The sequence below is a fragment of the Telopea speciosissima genome, chromosome 7 (genome assembly GCF_018873765.1).
Source record: "Telopea speciosissima isolate NSW1024214 ecotype Mountain lineage chromosome 7, Tspe_v1, whole genome shotgun sequence".
NCBI classification, from domain to species: domain Eukaryota; kingdom Viridiplantae; phylum Streptophyta; class Magnoliopsida; order Proteales; family Proteaceae; genus Telopea; species Telopea speciosissima.
In genome coordinates, this window is record NC_057922.1 from 30,570,274 (window position 1) to 30,586,534 (window position 16,261).

Consider the following 16,261-nt stretch of genomic DNA (forward strand, 5'->3'; position numbering starts at 1 on the left):
CGAAGAGCATGGCAGTCGCCTCCCGGCCAAGCTAGGCAAAATACAAGGAGAACCTGAAGATCTGCCTCAAGGAGTTCGCGACCAACTATCCTGGGGAGGGCGTGAAATGGTTGAGGAGGTCTACCATGATGTTCCGGCCCAGGAGGCGAAGGTCGCAGGTGAAATGCTACCTTGTACAAGCATACTTCTCCCTCGCAAAAGTAGCACGCCTTTTCATCTGAGGTTGGGGAGCGCATCCGGATCTCTTTGGGGATGTGATACCGACTCTGTAGGGTTGCTAGAGCCCTATCATTCAGGATGCTCTTGTAAGAGTTCAACCCCCTGACAAGCCCACCATCATCACCGACGTCAGAATCAGACTCATCAGTGTCATCCTCCCTAACGTTGGCCTCATCTACCATTTGGGCCTCATCCCCCTCCTCATCATGAGTAGGGCCGTAGCGGTCCGCTCTTCAAGGGCCTGGGCAGTTCTATGGTCGCTTTTCCTTAGCAGATTTCGAGAGGAACTGGCCAGATGGCCATACCGGGCCTCAAACTTCTTAGACCCAAACAACACAAACTGGTCCTCGTGACTCATCTTGGAACTCACTTCCGGATCAGAGTCCCCACTCATCCCAGCAACATCAGGAGAGTAGGGGATGGGCTCTTGGGAAGAAGAACTAGAAGACATTGGAGAGGGTAAGAAAAAAAAAATACTTACTGGCTCAAGAGGGAGGCGGAAGACTTGCAAAAATAAAACGACCAAGCGCGCAAAGAATGAGCAGAATGAGTGAAGGAACGAGCCGAGAACAAGAAGGCAAAGAAGCAGGAAGTAGCAGGAGAACCAGAGAAACAGGAGAAGAAATGGGAAGAAGAGATTGTAGATTTATAGGAGCTAGGAGAAGGAGGATCGTCAGGATCCAACGGTCACGCACGAAAGGCATCAACGACGGAAGGCGAGCATCGATAGCCCTGCCCAAGGCACCATGATGATTCAAAGCCACGTGTTGCTTGAGGTATGAATCATCACGTAACGCTCAATCGTCACATCTTAGTGACAGCCTCGAAGCAAGGAACCTGACAGAGGGGTAGCCCATACGGGGGCGATTCAACTTCCTCCGAATGCGAGCGTCCGAAGGAGTGGGGGGCTCGAGATACGTCATAAAACTGGCACCCGATAGGATTCTAACACATGAAACCCCATGTGGGCGAGGACGGTGCATGCCCGCGACTAGGTCATCCCACCGAGGACGAGGCGAGGTAGAATCGACCTGGAGTAGATAGCGACTCGACCCTAAGAGGGGCCGACCTCGCCCCGACGCCAAATCTGGATAGGGCAATGGAATCATGCCCCGAAAATAGCGCAGAATGGCCCTAACGGCCCGCACTAATCTAGCCTGAGGTGGTGTGATGGGCTGGAAAGCTTATCCCCAGCCCTAAAAAGGCTCCAAGCCGGCTAAACTTGCGCCGAGAGGATTCCCTTTCCTATTAAGTCACATCACCGCCTGCGGGACTCTCTCAACCACCTATAAATAACTAAGTAACCTCCTTCTATGATCATCTGATTTCAATTACGATCCTCTGTTGCTTTAGAGTTCTGACTTTGGCATTGGAGCGACCAAATCGGCTCAGCCCGGTCCTCTATTGTTGTCTTCTTAATTCTTTGCAGGAACAACACGCTTCCCCCCAGTTCTTGATGCAACAGGACCAATTTAAGATGCATATTTATTTATTTAAGGTTTTTTTTTTCTTTGATAAATAATATCAAATGGATTGAAAAAAAAAAAGAAAAAGAAAAAGGGGAACAAAGAGGAAGAATATTCAAGCTTCAGAGGGACACCCAGTAAACGGAACTCATCCTGGATCAAGGAAGACCACCAAGGTTCGTAATCTGAGTATTGGACTCAGGATCGGTCAAGGCCAATACTAATCCAATACCGATCCAGATCGGTCAAAAAATGATCAAAATTCAAGCTTTATTTGATCGGTCAAAAAATTCTTAAAAAACGGTAATTACTATGGGGAGGAGAGAGGTAGACTCATGGGAATACTGGCGTAGGCCACACTCCTGGAGAGAGAACTTTCTCCCTGTCTTATTACTTAATTTAGTTTTCCATTAATGCCCCTCCTAATTACTATTATTCTTGCTTTATCCATTATTTGCATTTGCTTCCAAGTCTTCCCTTGCACTACGATACTAAACCATCTTATATCCTTTCCTCCTTCTGTTTTAGTGTGGGTTATGAGTTCTTTCCCATGGTTTATTGGTTGTGGCTTACTTTATTTGTTGGTTTCCAAAATAACCCTATCTATTACTATTTTCCTCTTTATTCTTATTTTACTTTCAATTACAAGTTTACTCTTGGCTTTGCTTGTGCTTTACTTGAATTTCATCTAAATTACAGCCATGCCTTTCCCTTTTCACATTGAAATAATTATGGTTCTGCCATTAACCCTTGATATTGCCTATTGTGTACTTGGGTGGTTCCACATAGGGGTGTAAATGAATAGCCGAAATCCCTTTCCGTATCTGTGTCTGTATCCGTTTAGCACTATCCGAATCCGTCCGAAAGCTCAACGGATGCGGATACAGATAGACTATAGCTATCCGAAAAGCTATATTTACATGTAAACGGATAAAATATCTGATCCGTATCAGTGTCCATATCCATTTAGCACTATCTGAATCCGTCCGATAGCTAATCGGATGCGGATGTGGAAGCACTATCCGAGCCGAATCCGATCCGTTTACAGCGTTAGTTTCACACTGAACCCAATTAGGTATTTTGACTTGGTTTTTCACATCACATAGGGATTACATGAAGTAATTACAGAATTGCCATTGGGCTTATCTATTTACAAATTTATTGATTTGATAGACCCCAGCACGCATTAGTTTGAGATTTGAACATTGTTTAAGATTGATAATTGCATGAGTGCTCAGAACCGTTAAGGAACTGGACCATCCTATTATTAAACAAGAATAAATCCTAGTTTTGGGATTGCTTAGTAAATGGGAAGATTCTAGGATCATCCCTCTTGGGACTAGACCGGGAAGGAACCGTCCTAATTACCCAGAAACGTCCCATTTGACACCCTTACATTAATTGGTTTGGGTTCCACTATAACATGGACCAACCCATGCATCTCAAGTGAAAGAGATTATTATTATTATTATTATTATTATAGGCAATATCAATTTATCAAAAAAAAAAGATTAAAAAAATAAATATAAAAGAATCAAGCCAAAGCAACAAAAACCCAAAAGGGGTATCTCCCACCCATGAATATAGAGAGATTGGGCCTAAACCAACACCAAACAAAGCTAAACTAATTCAATACATCTGCACAACACGTATAACCAATGAGGTGTTGTTAGAGTGTTCTTAAGCAATTAGATGAAGAGGCCCGATTGGTATATAAAAGCATCCAAGGTCCCAAAGTTTTTCAAGAAGGGATTATTTAACATGTGCATTTGGTTTATCATCAGTGAGTTTGGGTTCTATTATAACATGGACCAACCCATGTACCGATGGAGTTCAATTCTTTTGCACGTATGTGCAAGTACATGTTCATGTGAGAGGCAACCACTTGTCCCATTTTTACCATTTACAAGTTGAGGAAGGGTATTTATTGAAACGAAAGGGACATGTGGTTGTCTCTCACACGTACGTGCAGAGAATCCATTCTCGTATTGATGTGCATGTACGTGTAGAGGACCCATTCTTGTATTGATGTACGTTAAGTACCAAGTTATGACAAATTCTTTTGTCACCTACGCACCCTCTCCCTTCCCCGGTCCCCCACCCCATCCCCACGAGTTCAGTTCCTCTGCATGTACCAACAGGTGAACATACATGTGAGAGCCAACCACCTGTCCTATTTTTGCCATTTACAAGGGAAGAAGGGGTTTTTATGGAAACAAAATTAAAATGTGATTGACTCTGAGATGTACGTTCACCTGTTGGTACGTGCAAATGATCCATTCTCCACCCCCACCCCCTCCCCTTCCCTTCCCCACACCCCCCCCCCCCCCCCAAAAAAAAAATATTGGCATGTATTATGTGATATATATAAGGGATTTTCTTATTGATCACACCCTTAAGACCAGGGGCAATCCCAATATATATTGTCCATAATGGCATGTTGAAGTACAGGTAGGGCTCAAATTCAATTAACATATTGTCCATAACATGATCTAGTTAATACTTAACATTCAAAATAATAACTATTTACTTATCCACTAATAAATGGCTGCAATTAATATTAGGGATAGATAAACGAGCAAATGCTGACATCACATGTCCAAGAGTTTAAGTTAACCAAAATCCACAGGTAAGCCCAATTCCATCTTACGTACAAGCTAACAATTGCTGCCCCTTCTCTCTCTCTCCCTCTTTTCCCGGCTACCTTTTCAGCTACTATATATACCTTAATAAGGTTGATCAGGATCTTTCAAAGTTAAGGAAGAAAGAAACAATCACCCAGTACTAGACTTGGAGGTCCTATAGAGTTGACGAATTAATGGCGAGTAACAAGAATATTCCATCTTCAAGTTCTTCTTGGAAGAGCAAAGAGAAAGTAAGCATGGCAGATAAGGCATTAAAGGGTATGAGCAATCTTCTTAGGCTTCTACCCACTGGTACTGTCTTCATGTTTCAAGTCCTTAATCCACTCTTCACCAGTAATGGACATTGTCACACTGTCAACAAGGTCTTTACAGGTCTTCTCCTTGTCTTCTGTGCCTTCTCCTGTTGTTTTTCATGTTTTACAGACAGTTACGTGGGGAGCGATGGAGTGGTTCATTATGGGATTGCAACTCTCACCGGCCTTTGGCCTTCACCAGCTTCAGATTCTGTGAATTTGTCATCATACAAGATTAGATTTGGGGATTTTGTTCATGCCTTCTGGACACTTATTGTATTTGCAGTGGTTTCTCTATTGGACCCAAACACTATGAACTGTTACTATCCATCGTTTGTGATCGGTGAGAAGGTTTTGGTGATGATTTTGCCACCCGTGGTTGGTTTTCTTGCCAGTCTAGTGTTCTTCTGCTTCCCCAGAAAACGTCACGGGATTGGGAACCCTGCAACCTAATTATCAGACCCCTCCCCTCCCCTTGTTCATGAATTTCTCTACTTTAAAGTTGATTTCTTCCATTAGGGAAGGTTGTGTGTGTGTTTGGTGGAATTTCTTGTTTGTTTCTATTATGTTACTTGAGCGCAACTCAAATAAAAATTGTTAATTTCTCAGTTCAATATATTTTTATAAGAGAATGATTGAGAGATGATTCTTGTTAGAGTCCCTCTCGTTACACCAAGTTTAATAACTTAATCGAAACAGTGTGTGGATATCCAATTAAAAAGGAGGAATATTCTGTAATCATGATTCATGACCATAAGACAAAAGAAAAACAAATATATATATATATATATATATATACCTTGTTGAAATTAATTATGATGTATAATATCGTTAAAAAAAATCTGTATAATACCATTAAAAAATCTGCATACGTTGAACTTTTAATTACGTGTATGATACTATTTTTTGTTTAATTGTACAAAGAAGACCACCTCTCTACTCGAAGAAACAAAGCATATTCAAACAAAGATGATCGAGAAATTTAAAGTGGTTCACACACCAATATGATATGCTTTCAAAGATGCCATAAGGTAAAGACAACTGCTCGCTCAATTGATTGGTGCCTTGAGGCCCTTGACTCTTCTGTCTTCACCCTGTGCCATTGGGGAAAATGTCTTTTGCATACATAGTCTTATTAAGAGAGTGCTTTCTTGATTTGTTCAGCTAGTTGTGCTACCAGGCAAGATGTAGCAATTCTAATTCTTGGATAGATAAAGTGCGGCATTTGGTAGCATACTTTTGATCAATTGGGTAGGTTCGTTCATTTACATTCCTCAATTCTCATCGGTAAATCTTTTGTATTGTCTGATCAGTGATTCATCATTGGCAATGTCCTACACCAGCACAATAGCTTCTTATTTCTCTCACAGAAGATCACAACAAGAGATTGCAGCAAGCTAGAGGGGCGAGACAGAGAGATGTAGTGAGAGTCCGTGGGGGAGAGAGACCGACTGGGGCAGCAGGCCAGGAGTGACCCGTTGTGAGAGATAATTTTGAAATTTTAAAGTAAGAAGAGGGATAGAAACACCGCCCCCATGTGATACGCTAGTAGACAGCACCAATGGGAATGTAGGATGGGGCATCATTTAGGAAAGGCAGGGGAGCCATTTTAAAAGGGGGAAAAAAGAGAGATACAACGACTGCTAGCTCTGCTAGCTCGAGGGGAACAAGAGGGGAACATTTGCTTTTTTTAAGGAAAACCTAAAATCAATTTTGAATAGGATAGAGTTTGATTAGTTAATAAAACTAAGTTGAAAATGAGTAGGGTAATTTCAATAAGTCAGGGTGCGTCTGTTTGTAACCAAGCAAGTTACAAACAGACTTTGTAACCGGTTTTTTTTACCCTTTATACAATGATGTGGCACAACAGTAGAGTGTCTAGTGATGTAATTTCACAGTGTAGTCTAACCTTTCTTCACCTTTCTCCTGCCTCTCAACCCTTAGAAGTCTCTCACGGCCATATTCCTCTGTCCTGTGCTCCCCTCTGCAACTGCTGATTACTAATGGGAAAGTCCAAGTCATTATCGTCAGTCCAATCCGGAATACCTATGTCGCTGCATCTTCCACAAAATCCGATTTGGTTCATCTAATTCCCATGAACCATTGGAACAAAAAGATTTGGAAGTATCTAGCTTCTGTTTATGGGCGTTTCTCAGATCAACTTGCACGACTTGGTAGGGCCCAATCAAAGCCAAGTATCGGCCTTCTCTCTCTCAACTACCAACATTACTTTCCTTTGAATTCCCCAATTTCTTCTTTAGGGTCATCAATTCTTATCAGCTGTAGTTCTAATTATGCTGGAATTCTCGTTCAATAATTTCTGAGAGAAGAATTTGAGAAACTGTTCCGTCAAGTGATTAAAACTTCCCATTTCCCCTACTGTATCATTGAATGCGTTTTCTCCCTCTCTCTCTCTCTCATAGCAAGCCAGGCTCACTTTCAATCGGCCCTGTTCTGTTACTTCAAATCTGCACCATATAAACTCTCTTTTCGGAGCCATCAAGGACGTCGTAGAAGCCGGCGGAGTCTTCACCAAAGAAGCAGTGGCTGGTGTGGATGCAGCGGCTAACGGATGTCAATTTTGGAGCAAGAGCACACTCGAAGTTTCTATTTGGAAGTGCTTCTTATAGAATAGACGATGTGAGAGAGAGAGAGAGAGAGCTGGGGAAGGAAAGCCGGCGCTGGAAAGGGAGAGGGAGAGGGAGAGGGAGAGGGGGAGGGAGAAAGGGAAATTAAACAAAACCCTCAAATTAAAATGAAAGAGAAAAAATGTGACTTAGGGGCAAAAGTGAGAAGGAAAACACGGTTACAACCATCCATTGTAACCACGTTGGATACAAAAAGCTTTACCCTAGTAATAGGAAAATAAAACCGCTACCTGATCACGTGGTTACTGTACCAAAACATAGGAGTACGCAAAATTACCATCTAGCTGCTCTTAAAATTGAAAATCCCGTCCATATTGATGCTCTATACCCATTTGGTGTAGGTCTTACGTGACCAAACAATGCCCTTATTATATAATGGCTTTGTCTAGTTATAATTGTGGTAAGTTACAAAACAATGTAACCTATTTTTCAATAACCCATTAATACCCTCACTCACGATCACATGATTGTATAAAGAAAAGCTAAAAGGTAATTTTAAGTTAGGAAATTGTATCGTCGTTCCCTTAATGAAATAAAAAATCATTTCTATGTTGATGCCCTTATGTGTATTCTTATTAATCACCACTTTGGTACGGGCATTACACGAGGAGACATCCATCTCTTGCCGCTTAAATTTTTTTTTTGTAAGACTTGCCCTTTTAAGTTTGGATTTATTAATAAGATGGGTCGACATCTTGGGATCTGGCTCTCCTCCAATCGTGGTGGGAGCTAGAGGGTCCAGCTTAGCAAAACCACCCTTGTTTTGGGGGTTGGACCCTCCAGCTCCCACCACGGCTGGAGGAGAGCCAAATTGTACATCTTGGGCAAGGATCTTTATCGCCTACGGTTTCCTGCCCGGTACGGTTTCTATAGTTCCCTAACAAGGGAGACGAAATGACCATTTCACCCCCTGACCGAACACTGCCCGAGTGAGATCCACCCCCCTCTTATTAGAGACACTAAAAAACCGTACTGGGCAGGTAACGTAGGTGATAATTTTCCTCTGGTGCAACAAGTCTTATGAAAATGAGGTTGTAAATGGAATTGCGACCCAGATACTGAACATCTGAGAATTAAGCCGCAGCGCCAACAACTCCATCCACGAAAAACTTCGACATTGGGAACATCAGATGGGAGTGCAGTGAACGGAGTACGACCGGAAGGCCGTTTCATTTTTCTGAACCCATCCATCTGTCCGACGACCCCGTTGCTACGGTGCTACCCCAACCAACTATGTTCAACCCAGAATTGGTGGACCTGTGGGATCACGCATTTGTAAGTTTGTGATTGGACTTGACTTAGAAGGGAAATAGGAAATCCTCTGGAAAACTGAGAGATCGAGGACTGGTTCATGGTCAACATTGCATCATCATTGTTCTTCTTCGAACAGATCATGGTTTTGAGTATCGGTATCGTATCGTTTGTATCGGGGGATTCGTACCAGTTTTGCTAGTCACCGATACTGATACCGTGCCGATATTGTATCAGTAGCACGGTACAGACAAGGGGTAAAATGGTTAGAAAACTCATTTTTTATGGAGATTTAGGGGTAATTTTGTCTGATACAGCCAATACCATATCGGTATCGTATCGATTTTGCAAGTTACCGAGACCCGTTCCGATACCGTGCACTAAAACCATGGAACAGATTGACTCTCTTTTTATTCAATTTACCTTTTCGTGTTTTTTATTTTTTATTAACTTACAACGCGATTCTTGAGTTGTCACTCTTCTTCTCCCTCTTCATATTCACAGGAGCAGAAGGCAACCCTCCCTCTCCATTACAATTGATCTTTACACGACAATTTTCATCTCTCCTTAACCTCGCAGCCATGGGATAAAATGACACAAGATCAATCATTAGATTATCTCTACCTTCTTGTCAATAAAAAATTAATTAAATAAAAAAATTGAAGAAACAAAAAAAAAAAAAAAAAACCCGAATAGAGTAAAAAATAGGAGAGAGAATAAGCGGTCGAGTGCTTTCATTTTTTACTATTTTAATGACAAAAATAGTCAAACATAGAAGAAGAATGGTAGGTTAAATAGATTAGTAGGTTACTAGGTGAAAAGGAAGGGCAATCTAGGTATTTAAAAACATGAGGGTAGAAGGAGAAGTAAAAGTTTAAAAGCAAGGTAATTTCAGAAAATAAGTTTAAGATAGGATAATTTTAGTACATATAGGCTAAGTGTAGGGTAGTGATAATAATTGCCCCAGAGAAGGGAATGAAAAGAACGAGGGAAGGAGAGAAAACAAAAGTACACTCTCGATCCCCTACGCCTTTTCCCCGCATAAAAGGTTGTAAATGCAAATATACTCAATAGCCAAGATCCAAGACTAGGAACTTGGGAAGTAGGGGTCGGTGAGTTAATTTATGGGAAAATTACATGATTAGCTACTTTTGGGTTTTCATTTACAAAACTGTCCACCCTATGTTTGAGTTAACAAAAATAGAAAAAAACAAGTTAAGGTTTATAAAACTAGACAAAATAGTATCTCTCCCTCCCACACTTACTTTTTTAGACATTTTTACCCCTATCATTGCCTTCTTGCACAAGCATCCTCCATTCCCTGCAACCCTACCCTTGTCCCAGCCACCGCCATTCTCTGCTACCCCAAGCAACAGAGGAAAAAAAAAAGAGATTTTTTTAGAGAGGAACTGCCAAGGAAGGAAGGAGAGTCACTGTTTTGTCTAGTTTTGTAAAACTAAACTTGTTTTTGTCTATTTTTGTTAACTCAAACATAGGGTGGATAGTTTTGTAAATGAAAACCCAAAAGTAGCTAATCATGTAATTTTCCCTTAATTTATTATCACTTTTGAGTCTTGAAGAAGATCGAAGAAGCAATGATCAACATGGTTTGAAATTTGAACTAGCTCCCACGACAAGGAATGGAACTTCAAATGTGGTTTTAGGGATCGGTTGCTGGTCGGTGGAATTGTTCGATCTAGATTGGTATCGGTGGTTCCTGACCCCAACTCTTGGTTAATTTCGTATAGGTGTAGGGCTACAACAGGGGTCAGGCTTTTTAAAACCCCAACTCAACCTTGAGAGGAGAGATCACTTAGCTGGGTCCAAGCCTGGCCCGGCCCGACCCGACCCGACCCTGACTTAGGGCTAGAAAAATCCAACCCTGACCCGCCCTCAGGGTTGGGCCGGGCTAATTCTGATTGGCCCTAACCATGGGAGGGGGAAGGGAGATGTAGGGGTTAGGCCAAGCTGGGGAGAAGAAGTAGAATAAAGAGGAAGAATAGGGAGACAAAGAGGATAGGGTCGGGCTAGGCTCAGCCCGAGGCCTCAACCTTGGCCTGGCCCGACCTCAGTCTGAGGCCTCAACTCTGGCCTAGCCCAGTCTAGCCCAGCCTAGTTCAGGGCCAGGGTATCTCAGCCCAGGCCTTTACTTAATTGTAGAAATGCAATAGGGGTAGGCCAGAATTAGAATCATTCTTGGCTAGGGGTTTCAATTTGTGGGTTTGGATCGGTTTCACTAGATTTTGGTATTCGGTGTGAGAATGAGTGAGTCCAAAACATGATCCAAGAAGGGTGCACTGGATTTGGTTCGATTTTGATTTGGTTTAAGCTTCTTATCGGTTTACTATAGATTTGGTTTCTATTTTGTCTCGTTTTACCATGTAAATATATTCAGAAGTATGAAAAAATAAGTGTTCTTAATGAATTTTGGGTTGGTATCGGTTTCTTATCAGGTTATATCAGTTTTAGTCCATTTTTTTAGGTTCAGTTCAACGTCTTATAGGTTTCGATATGGTCCGGTTTAGTTTTAGTGTCACAAAACCCCCCTTTCCTTATTTGGTTCCCTGCAGGTTTGTTCTTGCTGCTTAGTTTTCACAAGTATTTAGCTTCTTCATAAGTTTAAAGGTAAGTTTCATAAAATTCATTGTCATGACATTTGATGTCTAAAGTATGAATTTGTTATCAGGATTTTCTTATTGACACTTCTTTGTGTCAAATAATTTGTAATTTTACTTTTTTGCTCTTTCAAAGTTTCAATATGATTTATAGTTATTTTTCTAATTAGGGTAATAGTGTGATGAAGAAAAGTTTTAGAGAGGAATGCACCTCCCACTTCCAGACACAGTGGGGGGGGGGGGGATGACTTTCCTGCCCCTTATGAAAGGTGGAAATCCCGCCTCCCATGATGCTTTAGCTTGCACTCTCATTGGCCTTGTGCATGCACATGGGCCATATGTTTCCCCTAGTATGATATATACAATTTTGCATATATCATTATGACATTTTTGTCTGACATAATGATATGTTACTTTGACTAAGAGAAAACAAATGATATGTTACTTTTCAAAATATTTTTAAAAAATATTTTATTATATATTTATCTTAAAGAACTTTTGTGAATAAGCCAAGAGACAATTAGCTGAAGTTGTCAAGTTCTACATACAGCTGTAGAGGTGTCATTCAGACACTTGAGACTTATTGCTTCTAACCCAACAACACCCTCCCCTCCCCCTTTTTTTTTTTGGAGGTAGAAGTATTGCTTCTACCCTAAAGAAAAATAAAAAGTAGACCTAAAAATTTTCATTTATTAAGGGTAAAACATTAAGTGCAGGAAGAGTGACAGGAGGAAGTTAAATGGGTGACTCTAGTGACCTTGCACTAAAGGGTTAGATCAGAAATCATTTTAAATTACTTAAAGCTAGTAGATTGCGTTTCAATTATGGCATCTTTATTCCCTGCAATTCCCTGCTTGGTATAGTTCCTGCGATTCTCTAACAAGGGGGGGCCGCAATGGCCATTCCACCCCTGACCGAACACTCTACCTGGGTGCGGTCCACTCCCCTCTTATTAGAGGTACTAGGGGAACTGTACCGGTCAGAGAATCATAGGAGATATTTTTCCCTCATAAGGGTTTTGATCAGATATTCCTTTTTAAATTTCTGAGTCTTAATCATAATTTTGATCATATAGATTAGTGTGTCAATCTGAAATACAAGAAATCGAATTTCAATAAATTCTTAATTTCTTAATTGAAGCATAGAAACGAAAGGGAGTTCAAAGTATTAGAATACTCTCAAACAATGAAAGTTGGTAAAGCAATTCTTTCCAAAAATTATTTAAAGCGATTGCGTTTCGATTATATTTGATCATGTCAAATTACTGTCTGTATCATAATTTTGATCATATTAATGCGTCAATTTGATACACTAAAAAATATCAATTTTCAATTGTTGGATGAAACATAAATTGAAAGTGATTTTAAATATTAGAATACTCAAAAAACAAAATTTGTTAGTAAAACAATTATTTCAAAGTGTTAGAATATGGGATATTCTCCATGTATCTACGTATGGTGAAAGAGATCTATCACCATGTGATGTAAACCATATAAAAGAGTACAAAAGATTATGAAAACTGACATCCTTGTTATATTGTAGGGTAAATTATAGATCACCCCTTGGTTTTTAATCGAAATTCAGATCACCCCTTGGTTTTTGAAAAAACTCAAATCACTCTTTGTTTAGACCCAAAATGACAAATTAGTCTCTAACGTTAGTTTTATGCTGTTAAGTGATGATGTCAGCCTGTTAAATAAATTTAAATCTTTAAACTACCCTTGACCAATGTTGAAGTTGAAGGAAGGGTAGTATTATAAATTTAATTATAATGTTTTAGTATAAGCGTAAAATAATCATTTCACACCAATAACTAACAACAGACTAACACCGTTACTGTAGAGGGAGACATTTGAGTTTTTTTCAAAAACTAAGGGGTGATCTATAATTTTCCCTATTTTGTACTATCATTAGGGGACAAAACAAAATTGTCCCCTTATTGTCAAAAGGAGGGTAAATTTGGTAGGATGAGATGCCTGCCTCATTTTGTCATACCAGAACGCATTTAACGTGATTGTGAGTAATTATTCCAGAATCAAGGGAAAGATCTATTTTAAAGTTTAGGAGATTCTTCATAATTTCGAAAACATTGAAGATTATCCAAGTGAAATGACCCAGTAGGGATAATGGGGTTTAAAACTTTAAATATGATTGATTGACCTTAAATTCACTCAAATTTCTAAATCACATGATTTTATATTATTTTTTTTGGTAACAATTTTCATACTATATTTCATCATACTCAAGTTTGATTTGAGATTAAGTATATTTGCACTTTAATTTAGAAAATATTTCATTTTAATCATGTGGGACCTACTTTGAAATGAATTTTTATTGATCAAAACAATCCCCGAATTTCATACCATAAGAAAGTATTTGAAAATGCTTTACAATGACTTTTGAATTACCCTATTTGAATTTTTGGATTCAAAGAAATAACCTTTTAAAGTTTCAATGAATTTGGATTGGGCCCTGCTTGGCCCGATTAAAATTAGAACCAAGTTACCCCAAAGCTTTCATGCAAAAAATTTAACTCGGACTCCGAATGACCTCCAACTCAGCACGCATAGAACTCAATTCGACATCGAGCATGATTTCTTCAATGCCTACTCGATGTCGACAAAACTCCTCTGCGTCAAACAGAGCCTATTACAAAATTGAATACCCCAGAGCCATGTATCAACATACATTGGCCTTTGTTCGACACTCAACATGCCCATATCAACTTCAAACGCTTCCTTTGACACACTCTTCACATCGAAGTTCATGCTTTAGGCGTCAACAAAAATCTAGGCTTTGTAGAAAATTGACTTATTGGTTTTTGTGCAATCCATTGCCTCATAACTTTTGGAAGGAATCTTCGGGTCCAAAATCTGATTGAATTTGAGAGAAAGGCCACGTTCGTATTTGGGAGAAAAGCCATATGACCAACTTCTGTTCTTCAATATCATGTATACAAAGAGACAAAACAAGGTATAAATAATAAATCTAATCTATCCAAGAAGACCAAAATACCCTTAATGTGAAACCGATACACCTTTAGTATATATCCAACTCACACCCCTCCCCTCAAACTCAGGATGTGACAGCAGAGAACAGCGTGAGTTTGTCAAGTAAATATGCGAAACGCGTAGTTGTGTGAGCCTTTGTAAAGAAATCAGCCAACTGAAAAGAGGACGAAATAAAGGGCAAGGTGATAGTGCCAGACTAAAGATGTTGGCGAACAAAATGACAATCAATCTCTATAAGCTTTGTCCGCTCGTGAAAAATAGAATTATGGGCAATCTGAATAGCACTTCTGTTGTCACAATACAGAGGAGTGGAGGAAAAAAGAAAAACACCCATGTCAAAAAGAAGCCAACGAAGCCAAACAATCTCAGCAGTAGCATGTGCCATAGCACGATATTCAGCTTCCGCAGAAGATCGAGCAATAACACTTTGTTTCTTACTCTTCCAGGAAATAAGTGAATCACCTAAAAATAAACAAAAGCTAGTAGTGGATTTACGATCATTGACGTCACCAGCCCAATCAGCATCAGCATAGGCACGTAGTTCCAGAGAGAATGTAGAAGAAAGCAACAAACTATGAAAGATTGTACCTCGTATATAACGCAAAATACAAAGTAGAGCAGTCCAGTGTGTAGTCCGGGGAGCAGAGACTAACTGATTAACAACATGGACAACATATGCAATATCGGGGCAAGTCACGGTGAGATAAACCAAACAACCAACCAACTCACGATATAGAGTAGGATCATCCAAAGGAGCACCATCAGAAGCAGAAAGCTTGACATTTAACTCGACTGGAGTGGCAACAACACGATCATCCGTCAACCCGGCACGATGGACAACCTCATTGGCATACTTGGACTGAGAAAGAAGATAACTCTTAGGGAAAGAAGCAACTTCAATGCCCAAGAAGTAACGGAGAGGACCCAAGTCCTTCATATCAAATACACTCAGGAGACGTTGTCTGACAGTCTGTATGTTGGCATGAGTCGGACCAGTGATGATCATATCATCAACATATAATAACAATATGATAGGACCGGTAGGAGACTAGCGAACGAAAAGGCTAGAATCATGAGTGCTGGAGTTGAAATCAATCCGAGTGACAGTAGAATGAAAGCGCTCAAGCCATGCACAAGGGGCTTGCTTGAGCCTATGAAGAGCATGATGCAGGTGACAAACATGACCTGATGGATGAGTGAAACCAGGAGGAGGATGCATATAAACTTCTTCAGTCAAAGTGCCATGGAGGAAAGCATTTTTAACATCCATCTGAAACAAGGGCCATTGACGGATAGCAGCAACCAAGATCAATGTGCGAACTGTGGTCATCTTAGCAACAGGAGTAAAAGTCTCCTCATAATCAATGCCATACTCCTGAGTGAAGTCCTTTACTACTAAATGAGCTTTATAGCGTTCAAGAGACCCATCCGAATTGGTCTTAACCTTAAACACCCACTTGCAACCAATAATATTTTTACCAATGGGCATCAGAACCAAATCCCAAGTACAAGTCTGATGAAGAGTAGCTAACTCATCTTGCATTGCTTTCACCCAGTTTGGATCAGTACATGCTTCTTTATAATTCTGAGGCTCATGAAAAGAGTGAATAGAGGCAAGAAAAGAACGAAAAGATGGAGAGAAGCAAGTATTAGTAAAACCAAGAAGACAAACAGAGGGATGACAAGTGCGAAGAGGATACCTTCTATCAGATGGTGCAGTCTCGGTAGGCACAATGGGCAGGTTAGGAGTAGGCGCATCCAAGCTAGCAGTCACTGTCTCCCTGTGAGAGTTTACATGAGAAAAAGGGGACATGAGAGAAGAACTAGAACCATCAGAATGAAGAGAGGGGAGACTAGAAGGATCCATGGTAGATGTGAACTCATCCGAGGGAACCTCAAGAGGAAAAGGATCAATAGAGACAAGATCCTCCTTAGAAACTGGGGCAACACAAGAAGAAATAGTGTAGTATGGAATCCGTTCAAGAAAAACCACATGACGAGAGACATATAACTTGTTGGATATGGGATCATAACAACGATATCCTTTTTGATGAAGACCATATCCCAAGAAGGCACACATGATCGACCGTGCAGTAAGCTTGCTACGATCACG

General features: G+C 40.3%; 2 protein-coding genes across 2 annotated transcripts; one reads left to right on the plus strand and one right to left on the minus strand.

Moving 5' to 3' along the window:
• The first annotated feature begins 4,521 nt into the window (after nt 1-4,521).
• Nucleotides 4,522-5,080, plus strand: LOC122669636 (protein DMP2-like). The gene has a single exon (XM_043866439.1). It carries the CDS (start codon nt 4,567-4,569, stop codon nt 5,074-5,076), a length of 510 nt encoding a protein of 169 aa, XP_043722374.1. The 5' UTR covers nt 4,522-4,566; the 3' UTR covers nt 5,077-5,080.
• Nucleotides 5,081-14,210: 9,130 nt separating this feature from the next.
• LOC122668438 (uncharacterized mitochondrial protein AtMg00810-like) lies at nt 14,211-15,154 on the minus strand. The gene has a single exon (XM_043865002.1). It carries the CDS (start codon nt 15,152-15,154, stop codon nt 14,345-14,347), a length of 810 nt encoding a protein of 269 aa, XP_043720937.1. The 3' UTR covers nt 14,211-14,344.
• Between the last annotated feature and the right edge of the window lie 1,107 nt (nt 15,155-16,261).

Coding starts and splice junctions, on each gene's coding strand:
- LOC122668438 (XM_043865002.1), bottom strand. CDS start 15,154: ATGATCATCACTGGTCCGACTCATGCCAACATACAGACTGTCAGACAA.
- LOC122669636 (XM_043866439.1), top strand. CDS start 4,567: ATGGCAGATAAGGCATTAAAGGGTATGAGCAATCTTCTTAGGCTTCTA.